General features: G+C 33.1%; 2 protein-coding genes across 2 annotated transcripts; one reads left to right on the top strand and one right to left on the bottom strand.

The window, feature by feature from the left end:
- LOC124534887 lies at positions 1 to 6,082 on the bottom strand. Its single transcript, XM_047110928.1, has 9 exons — positions 5,982 to 6,082; positions 4,605 to 4,839; positions 3,683 to 3,819; positions 2,965 to 3,078; positions 2,065 to 2,208; positions 1,361 to 1,619; positions 805 to 908; positions 592 to 727; positions 1 to 146 (listed from the first exon to the last, which is right to left on the bottom strand). The coding sequence occupies exons 1-9, from the start codon at positions 6,069 to 6,071 to the stop codon at positions 7 to 9; spliced, it is 1,359 nt and encodes a 452-aa protein (XP_046966884.1). The 5' UTR covers positions 6,072 to 6,082; the 3' UTR covers positions 1 to 6.
- Positions 6,083 to 7,081: 999 nt separating this feature from the next.
- On the top strand, positions 7,082 to 12,749 carry LOC124534694 (zinc transporter ZIP1). Its single transcript, XM_047110677.1, has 4 exons — positions 7,082 to 7,914; positions 11,074 to 11,286; positions 11,868 to 12,024; positions 12,595 to 12,749. Exons 1-4 carry the CDS (start codon positions 7,378 to 7,380, stop codon positions 12,609 to 12,611), a joined length of 924 nt encoding a protein of 307 aa, XP_046966633.1. The 5' UTR covers positions 7,082 to 7,377; the 3' UTR covers positions 12,612 to 12,749.
- Positions 12,750 to 12,860: the final 111 nt, after the last annotated feature.

Here is a 12,860-nt window from a genome sequence, read left to right as displayed (position 1 = left end):
CATCATTTAACCTTCTTCTTCAGTATCGACAAGATCTTCTGCGGCTTCGTCTTCAATATCAGTAGTGTTAGCAGTTTCAGGGGCTGATGATGGAATAGTTTCAATTGGTGCACTTTCATCACCTTCAGTATCTTCAATACGATCATCTATACAAAATTAGATTTGAAGAGAGCATGTTTCATCATTTTTAGGTTTACTTGATAAACTTATTGTTTTCATCAGCCATTAAGAAATTTTGTAATTAAACTCATATTTTTAATTTTACTTGGTATTAGGACTTACTTGGTAGAAGCCAGACAGTCGACCACCTGGATGTCCAGGTATCTTATTTTTGTGTAGTATAAGTTAGCGAATGAGCAAACGGACATATTGTAAGTAAAAGTAAATAAAACAGAAATCCCTTAATGCCAAGTTTTGATATTGTCGGTAGCTTATATTATGATTATGTAACGAGATGGTGCCAACTAAAATCTTAAAGGATTAGTCCAGAGCCTGGATTGCGTATAGTCCACTTCATTGACATAAAAGTTCTTCGGTGAACCGTCTGCAATCACATTATATATACAAAAACGAACCTAGATCCAACTTTACCTGTAATATCTTCTGGAATTTCAGCTTCCAATACTTCAGTGTCAAGGGGTTCAACAGACTCCGGCGCTAATACTTCTTTGATTTCACCATCACCTTCTAAAGCGGCTTGGTCATCGGAAAATACCTCGGGCGGTACCTGTTTTCAGGGATAAAATAATGGGAAATTCAATTTTTAAAAGTGAGTTAGCTAAATTGAAGTAATTTTTAAACTACCTCTGAGAATGAAATTTTTTGAATCGTTTCTGTTGCGTCAGTTTTACTTCCTCCGTGGCTGCGTTGGGTATCTGCTTGACTTGGTAAGCGACTCTGGCGTTTTCCTAAAATAAATAATCGTGTTTTAATAATTAGTTTTTTTGTAAATTGTTTTGTTTAATTCATTAGTTTAAGTAGCGTTAATCCTAACATAACAATATAGCGAATATTATGTAATTTCTTCATAAACTATAAACTTAATTAAAAACAATGAATTTAATTTGAATGATTAGAATAGTTTATGCATATTATTTGTACATAGTATATATATACATTAGCTCATCCTGTGGCTACACCCGCGAAAAACTACGAACCCCCATTGTGGATACAATTATTATGTTTGGAGTTTCGTAAAATCTTCGTAAAATAGCGGATATCTAGACCCTATAAAGAACCTGCCAAATTTCAAGTTTGTACGTGTTATAGTTTCTGAAATTTCGTGACTAAGCTAGGAGTGGTATTTCGCTTTTCTTTATATAGTATCGATTCTGAAATTATACTTAAAGAATAAATGTACCATCAGATGTTTGGCTTGGAACGGCGCTTGGTGGTCGACTACGATTAGAACCGATGAGACTCGACGTTATCGGAATCTGTGCCTGTGTTTCCGAAACCCTGGACATCCTATCCCTCGGTACTGGATAGTCAGTTTCTTCCACATATTCTTCATCGGGAACATGTGTTAATGCTGTCATCGGGTCATAGTGTAGTCCCAGTTTTTCAGTTACGTGGTCATCAAACATTGCATTGATGTTGTCCTCACGAACTTTTATATTCTGTATTGTATTCAAAACAATATATACAACTGCTCGAAGGAAAATTAAGATATTAGTGATTGGCAAATAAATGCCTTTATGTATATGTAATAGCAACACGCCCCGGCTTCGCACGGGTACCTGATATTGACCGAATTACATAAAATCATTATAAATTATAGCCTATGTGTTATCTGACGCATATCCTATGTTACTGTACAATTTCATCTAAATCTGTCCAGTAGTTTTTAGTGAAACTGTTACAAACATACATACATCCATCCTCACAAACATTAGAATTTACAATATTAGTAGGTAGAGTAGGAATTAGTAGGATATTTTCATGTCATAGAAATTTGATTCATGAGCAAAGCGCCTTATATTGTGAAATACACAAAACATTAAGATTGAATTGCTAGATATATATAAAAATAAAGTTGTTGTTTATAATTTAATATAAGCTTACAATTAGTGGTCCCAAGTCAATTTCTCGAGACGCCGCGACATCGAGCGGGGGTCCCGGCAAGTTTACCTTCGGACTCTTCTTCTTAGATTTAGGTCTTAAATGACGAAGGAGATTCCGACGAACGTAGTATCCTCTGTAAGCGGCCTTTACAAAAAACAATAAATTCAAAATCAAAATAAACTTCATTCAAGTAGGCTTTTACAAGCACTATTGAATCGTCATTTTACAATTAGGTGAATCACTACCACCGGTTCGGAAAGTAGATTCTACCGAGATGAACCGCCAAGAAACTCAGTAGTTACTCTTTTTCAACATTTAAATAATACAAAATCAACTTAGTTAATTACAATTATTTAAATTAATATATCCTGCTTGGAAGTCAACAGGTATTATCTCCACGCTTTTTTATCATCTATAAAATCTTGTATCGATTAATATGCCTTTTTTACCAATGTATTTTTTATAAACGATTTGAATTTACGAAACGGCAAAGTTAAAAAATTCTGCGGAATTTTATTATATGAAGCATTACATTAAAGGTTGTTTCTGTACAGAATAATACGAGAAATAATATTATTGTTTTAATTAGAATATGTCCACTATTTTATCGGTCTGAAATTTGTTTTATACAAATAAACATACTTATTCCATACAGTTATGCTATATTGGTAGATGTGTAGGGTTGCTGGTTCGAAGCGACTTAATTGATTTTTTTAGTAAATTCCGATCTGAGAGTTCCTGAGACCAACAATTCTAATCATATAAACTGTCCGCACTTATTGTATAAATTATAGAGAATTTACAATAAAGTAAAAGTAACTCGAACATATCACTTAATATTGGAGTCAAGGTTGAATTGGTCATTGAAGGATATTGGATTACTGAGTAATTTAATTTGACCTGTATTTTCTCAGTGGCTCTGGCCAGTTCACTCGGAGATGGCTTGGTTCTTTTGTATAATTCTAATGTTCTTTGTGCAGCGACGTCCCACGGTTCTTTCGGCTTAATTTTGAGCTGAAAAACTCCCAAAATACAATGAAGTAATTTTGACATAGTCTTTCCATAGTTTTGCTTAAAATATATAGTGATTGGTTGATTTTGGAGTGCACGTTGGTGTGATCAGCAGATTATTATTATTATAATTATTTTTTAAATGAACGTAGGCTTTTGTTATAATTAGTATGGTCATAAGTTACACGATTAAATTGAATGTAATTTAAAGGCTTGAAGGCTTTAATAAATTAAAGACTTCAAATTTAGATTCTGGGTATCAAGAATTTTTTTGAAATAAGATACATGCAGTTTCCTCACGATGTTTTCCTTCACCGCTAAGCAGGAGATGAATTATAAACACAAATTAAGTACAAAAATATTCAGTGGTGCCAGCCTGGGTTTGAACCCGCGATCATTGGTTAAGATGTACGCGTTCTAATCACTGGGCCATCGCGGTTCTCATCTCTCTCATTTAGAAAAAAATACTAGTTAATTTTGTGTGATTTTGGACCATTAGTTTTGGGAATTATTTGTGTACACTGGGCGCTTATATTAATGATTCGAACCGAGAAGGATTCGTAAAGTTATATTGAAAGGTGTAACCGGAATGTTAGCCTAATTATACCTTTTCCATAGTCTGCTTCCTGTACCAGTAGTCGCGAAACGCATTCCTTGCGACTTGGCACACTTTGGCCGCCATTACTTCATCTAACGGAATTTTTTTAAGAATCTTCTTTATGATATCATATTCTTTTATTGTTTCTGTGAAGAACACGACATTAGCAATATTTATGTTCCAATCATAAAATTAGGATTATTTAAACCACAAATTCTCCCAAACAAAACATTATTGTCTGTCAGCAGAGTTACCAGTAGTAAGTTTCAATATTAAAAACTCTTGCTTGACGGAGACATGGGCCTGCCAATTTCCTATATTATAATCAGCTTTTCAGATAACACGATACCGACACTTCTTCATTTCTATGGGTTCAACAGGTGTAATTTTATACAAGGAAATATTAACAGTAATGTATATCTTGACACTAAATTTTTGAATCCTTTTATTGTTCAAAGAATAAGACAGAACCGCAACATTTCGCGTTTTTTTATTATTAAAGAACTACTAACCATTGAAAAACCTTGTTAGACGAAAATGTTCTCAAAAATCACAATATGTCATTTATTAAACACCTAAGTGTATATTATTTATCTGCTATACAACAATAGGTACTCAGTATTGTTGCATTCGACTTTGAAGGATGAGTATGCCAGGGTAACTATAGACACAAGGCACATAACATCTTAGTTCCCAAAATTGTTGGTTAATATTCATTGCAGGTGTCTTTGGATGGTGGTGAAAACTTATTCTTTGGTGGCCCATTTGTCAAAAATAGAAATGATACACATATTGTCATTTTCGAATATCAGTCTTTGCGTCATACGCAGTTTTCATTTATATAGATACACACTGTGAAAACATGTCTCTGACTAGTATAATGTAACAATTAGGCGGAAAAGACTCAAATGACTAATGGTTACTTTGTTACCTTTTCCCTCACTCGGCTGGAATCCTTCGATTTCTTCCTTAATAATTTGAGATAAAATTTGCGATTCTCCTATCTGTAGTCCCAATTGTATCAAGTGCTCTGACACTGAGGGTCTGCAGTCGCAGAGATCATCCATGATCTTTACCGCCATTATTCCATGTTCTCGTGTTATGAGTAGCACGGATAGATAATTGGAAATAAAATCGTAAATTTTCGGAGGCTGTTCACGTAACACCTGTAATATTTGTTGAATTCGCAATCGATGGTAATCTATTATAATTTCATACTTTAAGATAGTTTCTAAGTCATGTGTTATATTAAATTATATTTGAAATTAATTATAATCATTGAATACATTAAATCACTATTTACGAGACGCAATGAATACTGATAATAATAATTAGTATTGACTAAGTAGTCAATAAGAATTCATTTAACTTAATTCATGGATATATTTTATTGGAGTAGATGTGTAATCCATTTTGTTTATGTAATTAATTCACACAGGCTTAGTCAATTGGAGAGAAGTCATAATAATTTATAACACAGAGTGAGATCATCATTTTATTACGTTGAAGCTGCTTGAAAGAGGTTTAACGAAGGGGTTACTAGAGTTTTTAAAATTACTTTGGACTTGATTACGATAATATTACAAGACTGTATGGAACGCTAGGACTTTATCCGAAGATCCCAGGTTAAAAGCTGGTCAGACACTGCATAATTTTTTTAGCTTATTTTTGCCTCTGTAGGCATCGGATGAAATCCTGACATATGTATGATTGGTAATGTATGTATATTAGACGTCAGAATATTTTTGATCAGCTTTGGAACAATTAGGGACTATTACTGATTCATTTTTAGCCAAACATTATGTATCATATTTTGTTATCGATACAAATATTTAATTTCGAAATACGATACTGATAATTTAAAAACAAACAGTTGATGTACATTGGTGACTTATACAATTAATATTAAGTTATATGTTGTTGTTTACTTGGTGGTAGGGCTTTGTGCTAGCCCGTCTGGGTAGGTACCACCCACTCATCAGTTATTCTACCGCCTAGTAACAGTACTCAGTATTGTTGTGTTCCGGTTTGAAGAGTGAGTGAGCCAGTGTAACTACAGGCACAAGGGACATAGCATCTTAGTTCCCAAGATTGGTGGCACATTGACGATGTAAGGAATAGTTAATATTTCTTACAGCGTCGTTGTCTATGGGTGATGGTGACCACTTACCATCAGGTGGCCCATATGTTCGTCCGCCAAGCTATACTATAAAAAAATGTTATATTAGTTTTCTTTACATGTCTGCATTTTTATTCCCTTTAATATTGGGTGTCGCGATGTCACTAACTACTTACTAATACAACTCACTTCTCGTGTTACATCGGACATAAGTTCTTTCAATCCTTCAGGAATAGAGAATACGTTGGCACATCCATGTTTTTGTAACAAATCATTCATTTTTATTATTAATGATATTCGTTGCTGTTTGACATGACAGACGCGGGAAAAGATTTATTTTTAAATTGCTTTGTATTTGCTTTTTATTGTTGGCTAGGAATGATTATAGACTAATATATTATCTATTAAATTATTAATAGCAATAATTAATTATTAATATTTACATATTTAACTTAATCTATAAATTATTATGTATATTTGTAAAAGCACTGTTTGCATATTAAGAATTTTGACTTTTGAATAAAGTATATATACTTAAGAGAGGTTCATTAATACTTTCATTTAAAATAAAAATATTATTTACATGAAATATAGTGAAAATCTAAATTGGACTATATAACATAGAATGTTAAATCTACAGCTAATTGCCAATTTGTTTGGAAACCAGAATTTCATTCGATACTGCACGTATCTGTTTCTGCAATGTGCGCCAGACAAATTCACATTTACGAAAAGTTATTAAGTAAGTATATTATTTTACTTTTTATTTTATTTTTGTATAAAATATAAAGATGTTTTATCTCAGAAACGAAATAGTTCGTACAAATAAAAGAGCTCAAAAAACTGGGTAATGTATTTATATCTGAAGGTCAGAAATAAAACGAATAACGATTGCTGTTTACGAATTTTAAAATACCTAATATTTTAAACGACTATATATGATAAGGCAAAATTGAGATATGTTTACTGGAAGGCTGGTGTCAATGTTCAGTGTCTAATATTTTATTTTATGTGCATTAGTGTATTTTTCTAAATATTATATTAAATAAAACTTAAGTTTAAAATAATAAAAATTATTTATAGTAGTTATTTCTTCTTTGTTCGCTTGACCGTGATACCTTGCATATGTTGATTTAGGATTATTGTGAAATAAGTTGTCCTGTTAATAAATTCCAATACAATGCAAAATGGATCTTAATAAACGACAGCTAGAATTTGAACTCTTCACGACGTTATTAAAGTTCAAAGTCACTTGGCTGTCAATAAACTAGCATTTCCTTGAGGGTAAACTGGCATTACGAATCAATGTTTTAAATGACGCGGACGTATTTTAAATTTGATTAAACATAATACAGTCAAGGAAATAATTCACAGATAACACGTGTGTGAGTGTTATGAATTTGATAACGTGTGTAAATAAAAGATAAAATGAACGGAGTCTAACGAATGAACGATACATTTACAGCAGTAAGTTTGAAGCAATTACGTCGCGACGCGAATAACGATATGTTATTCAATAAATACGCATGAATCACGTATCATATGTTATTTGTGAAAAATCAAAGAAGTGAATAAAGATATCAAGATGGATGTAACTACAGCAAAGGCAATATCTATGTTAGTGTTAGGTTTCGGAAGTTTCATAGTGGGTATGATTCCCGCTTGCATATCACAGAGTGCAAGACAGAGACATCCCCTATTAATCTCCTGCTTACTCTGCTTCGGCGGCGGCGTTCTTCTCTCAACTTCTCTATTACACATGCTGCCAGAGGCAAGGGAGAAGTTACCAGAGTATTCAGATTTGTTGCTATGTGCGGGTTTCTTTCTCGTATATGTTGTTGACGAAATTGTTCATTTCTTTTACGGTACTAACGAAAATCAAAGAGGTCATATGAGAAATTATGGGACCGTGGAGGAGACTAGTCTTCTAGTGACTAGATCAGGGGACGCGGAGATGAGGGAGCGATGTTGTGGGGATTCGGGGAATCCGAGGATGTGTCACGTGAGTCACACAGAACCGTGCAATAAGAGTTCCTCTGGAATTATCGGTTTACTATGTGCATTGTTCGTGCACAGCTTATTGGAAGGATTGGCAATTGGTTTGCAGGAAAGTGTTTCTCAGGTAAGTTTTACGTAAGATGCTAAGATGTTTTTAATTATTAACTTTATTTGTATGCATATTTAATTTTCTTCTATATTATGTATACTATTTGAAAAGTCATGTTTAAATTAAATGTTTTCGAAGTTAGGTAACTACAACCTGACCTAATTCATTGTCGAGAACTGTTATAATTAATCTTTTATTAACCCAAAATGTAATCAATAGCGTTGTTGACAAATGCAATAGATTAAGCTTATAGTTTTTACAGATGTATAAAACCTTTGGTTCAAAATCTGTAAGAGAATTATTTACTTATTTTATTGCTATATAATTTTATCATAAAAAATAATAAGGGAGGATTAAATCGACGCAGCTTCAGTCGCCTACTTGTTTAAATAAATGACTGAAAAGTGAATATATGTGACCCAGATATTTCAAATATCTCATACATGAGATAATGATAGATAATATTTGTGTTATGAATGATGCTTATGCCATTATAATTTATGTAACGCACTTTTTATAACTGGCCATAAAAAATAAATGGACACATATTTATGAATATATTATCAGAAGTTTGCAACCTCTGATCAAACTGTAGACACTAGAATTATGAAACCATCAAATTAATAGAATAATCGGAGATTATCTTTTTATAAAAGATTAAATGTTTGTTTATATTTTGTTTTATTTAAATGGCAGCTATTTGTTATGAGTTCTAAACTGTCCCATCATGTCTCTATAATCATTATAATAAATATTTAACGTCTTTTGTTAAATATTTCATAACAACAACAACAGCCTGTAAATTCCCACTGCTGGGCTAAAGGCCTCCTCTCCCTTTGAGGAGAAGGTTTGGAACATATTCCACCACGCTGTTCCAATGCGGGTTGGTGGAAAAATATTTCATATCGTCTTGTTTATAAAATACGAATCCAAGTATTGCATTTATTATAATAATTATTAAAAGAATGACTCAATAGATCGTCTACACAATCATACTTTGGCTTATTGTGTGAACTAATTGTGTGCTTGTATAGATACTACATGTATGTACATATATGTGGATACATAACTGATGATATGGTTTCTAACAGCGGCGATCTAGTTACGATGTTATCCAATTGTTAAAAATCCATACAGAGATTAGTGCTCTAGTTAAAAGTATAACACGGGCTACATCGCGTGGACTTATTACTTATAACTATGCTTTCAAGCATTAATACAAATATATTTATTCATATACATAGTACGTGATGTCTTCGTATTGAGGGGTTTACCCGAACTAATTTGTATGTATCATTTTAAATCAAGGTTGATTTGTTATTTAACATATGTTAATTTTTTTTTAAATTGTCGTATTGCAACTCGGTTTTATAGTTCCTAGTTTTACGTCTTCGATCGTATATTTGGCGCCATTTCGAAACTGCATTTATAATTTGTTTTTGATTTCGCTCTTCAAAAATTGTTAACATCAGATGTCTTTATTTTTTTAAATTAAAATGTCAGTCATGATCATGAATTCTTAACTCAAAAATTTACATTTAAAATTATATTTTGTGTTTTATTTTTTAATTAATGTTAAATACCGTGAGACACACATGACATAACTTGTAAATGCGACAAATTTGCGAACTTTGCCATTTATCAGTTTATTTTGCGATTGCTGAATTATCCTGATTATCTGTTACGATTCGTTGGGTTGGGTCAAATCATTTCAAGGTTACTGTGTCTACTGCATAACGACGAGTGCTCGATACAAAATGCATTATACATTTAAGTAATGTTATGTCTATATTACCTTTTGAAATATATGATAATATTTTTGTTTGGCACATCGCTATAGGTACTAATTATACAAACCAAAGTAACTACATCAGTCTGTTATTCATTCACGGTTAAATCACTGAACCGATTTTAATGAAATTTAGTATGAAGTAGGTTTGAATTCCAAGAAAGAACATAGGGTAAATTTTTTGCCTAACAGCAACCCCTAAAATGCAAGAGAAGTCGCAAGCGATAATTAATATAGCATTCAAATAGTATACAAATGAATCACAAAGGAGTGTTTCTTGTGTATGATAGCCTATAAATGTCATTCTGCTGGGATAAGGCTCACTGTTCTTTTGAAGAGAAGGTTAGAAGTTTCATTTTGCAGATTGGTATCAATTACATATTTTCAATCGACTTGTTAAAGTATCCTATATTATTCTTCAACGCTGTGCACTAGATATATTATTAAAACACAAATTTAAAATTGAAATATTATATTTTAATAAGAACGATGTATTTATTTAATTAAAGTTATCATACATGTTTTAATCATCTAGTCAAAAATGTCTCGTATTGCCCTCTATAACGTTTCGTAAGTTTACAGGCGCATGTAATCGTATACAAACGAGTTGAGCGCCTCGTTATCGTACCTTATAACGATCGTTCTGATGTACAAATAGCGATTCGTTAAATACATCGGGCATCAATGCACTCTGTGAGCCGATTCGTCATTTACGACTTTCATATAAAAAGCGAGGATTTTCATAAGCGTACAAGTAAATAAATATAGCAAATATCATTTTATTAATTATAGTAGTAACAGTGAGACAATTATAAGAAGAAGTACAAAAGTATGATAATACAAAAATGACAGAATAAAACGAGCGTCGATAGTATGACACAAATTAGATGTAGCATCGGAAAATGCAATGAAATGAAAATAAAACCAATTACTGGCAATTTACACGACCAATGGAAATAGCTCCCTATCGCGCCATTCGACGCTATTCGTTGCTATTGATTCTCGTGTCAGTTCAACCCGAGAAAACAACTGCATGTAAATTTAGGTGTCAAATTGGCGAATATATTAGGTCATATTATATTACAAGTTATTACGTTTGTGTAAAGATCATATTCACATGAGAAATAAATATTGATAATTTGGGATAGCGTACTCAATTTGGATGTGATCGGTATTACGAATTTTGCCGATGCTACATCTAAGTTATGTCGTACTATAAATACCTTTTTTTTAATTCACAATTTCGTAAATTTCAGAAATCATATAATTTTATATAATATAAGACCTTAAGAGGCTATCGTAAATAATATATTAATTTATTTTAATGTTTTGTGATATTTTATATGAATTTACTTTTTAAATATAAATTAAATTTTATTGTCCAGGTTCTGCTTCTGCTGGCGGCAGTCGCCAGCCACAAGTTCGTGGTGGGCTTCTGCCTGGGCGCGGAGCTGTGCGCGAGCGCCGCCGGCCGCCTGTGCGCGCACGTGGCGTGCGTGGCGCTGTTCAGCGGCGGCTCGGCGGCCGGCATCGCTCTGGGCGCTGTTTTGGATAACGTCAGCGAGTTCAACAACTCGGTGGCTGTGCCTATTATGCAGGTAACTATCATTATCTGGAGGTACGATCGTTGTACTAAGTTAAGTCATCTTTTAATAGGTACCTATATGTATACTTACTTCAGTATTACGTATCTCTGTTTCCTTATTTTGAAGTACGTTCGATCTACGTCGCTTAAAAATTACAATGTGGCTCAGTTGTTGTAATGTTTGTAAAAAGTAAAGTAAAGTAAAGTAACAGCCTGTAAATTTCCCACTGCTGAGATAAGGCCTCCTCTCCCATTAAGGAGAGGGTTTGGAACATATTCCACCACGCTGTTCCAATGCGGGTTGGTGGAATGCACATGTGGCAGAATTTCGATGAAATTAGACACATGCAGGTTTCCTCACGATGTTTTCCATCACCACCGAGCATGAGATGAATTATAAACACAATTAAGCACATATATATAGTGGTGCTTGCCTGGGTTTGAACCCGCAATCATCGGTTAAGATGCACGCGTTCTAACCACGGGGCCATCTCAGCTCTGAATATTTGTAAGCTCTTTATTAAATATGTTTTTCCCTTATTTGTCTATTGATTTAATTTAAGCAATAACGAAGTTTATATTTGTGAATTTCAGTCGCTCGCAGCGGGGACTTTACTGTACGTCACCGTAAGCGAAGTGTTACCGCGCGAGCGGGCGCGCTGGCACGAGCGCAAGCGTGGAGCGGGCATGTCGCAGTTCGTCGCTGTAGCCGCTGGCTTTGCTTTAATGTACTTATCGACAATGTATCTGGGTAAGTGTCACAAGCCCTAATGTATTTAATTTTATAAATGTGTTATTAGAGCGAACAGTTACCAGTGGGGCATTTATTTGAGATAAATAACTTTTTAAATGAGCTATATACATTTAGTATTCGTATGAGTGGAAACTGGAATTAGAACCTCAAGAGCACGACGTCTGAGCAATTTTAGTTACAGCGTCAGAGAAATATATGTGTATGTTTCAGTGAATAAGTGTTAACATTTTACATACATTAACAGACTGTAAATTTCCCACAACTGGACTAAGGCCTCTTCTCCTTTCGAGAAGGTTTGGAGCATATTATACGTTGACGTCACATGACGTTGTCTTTCACCGCCGAGTTTGAGATTAAGTATAAAATAAATTTATTTTATATAATGTTTTAATCCGCAATCAACGGATAGGATGCACTTGTTTTAATCCCCTACCGGGCCATCTCAGTTCTATATTATTGTGTGCTTTTATTTTTATGAAATGTCTTAATTATAATTGGGACAAGAATATTTTAAATATTGACCTTTATTAATATTCAAAGATTTCAAATCTCTTATTTTCTTTTCAGATCACGATGCTGCTTAATTTTTATATTACAAAAGTGTAAGACAGTTTTTTATAATATCATTGATATATCAGAGAAGGAATAAGGCTTGATTTTCATTAGGTATAAAATTATATTAAAAATTTTAAGACTTGACAATAAAAATGTGTACTTTTTTTAATTTAAGTTTTTATTTTATTAAATTGTATTTTTGAATTCAACAAATATTTTTACATCGTCTGTGATGTTAAGTCGTTAATTTTTACAAATCTTACTCATTTTTTTCCATG

Source organism: Vanessa cardui, chromosome 13 (assembly GCF_905220365.1).
Source record: "Vanessa cardui chromosome 13, ilVanCard2.1, whole genome shotgun sequence".
NCBI classification, from domain to species: Eukaryota; Metazoa; Arthropoda; class Insecta; order Lepidoptera; family Nymphalidae; genus Vanessa; species Vanessa cardui.
The sequence above is the reverse complement of the archived record's forward strand: the minus strand, read 5'-3'. Positions and strand labels throughout refer to the sequence as shown.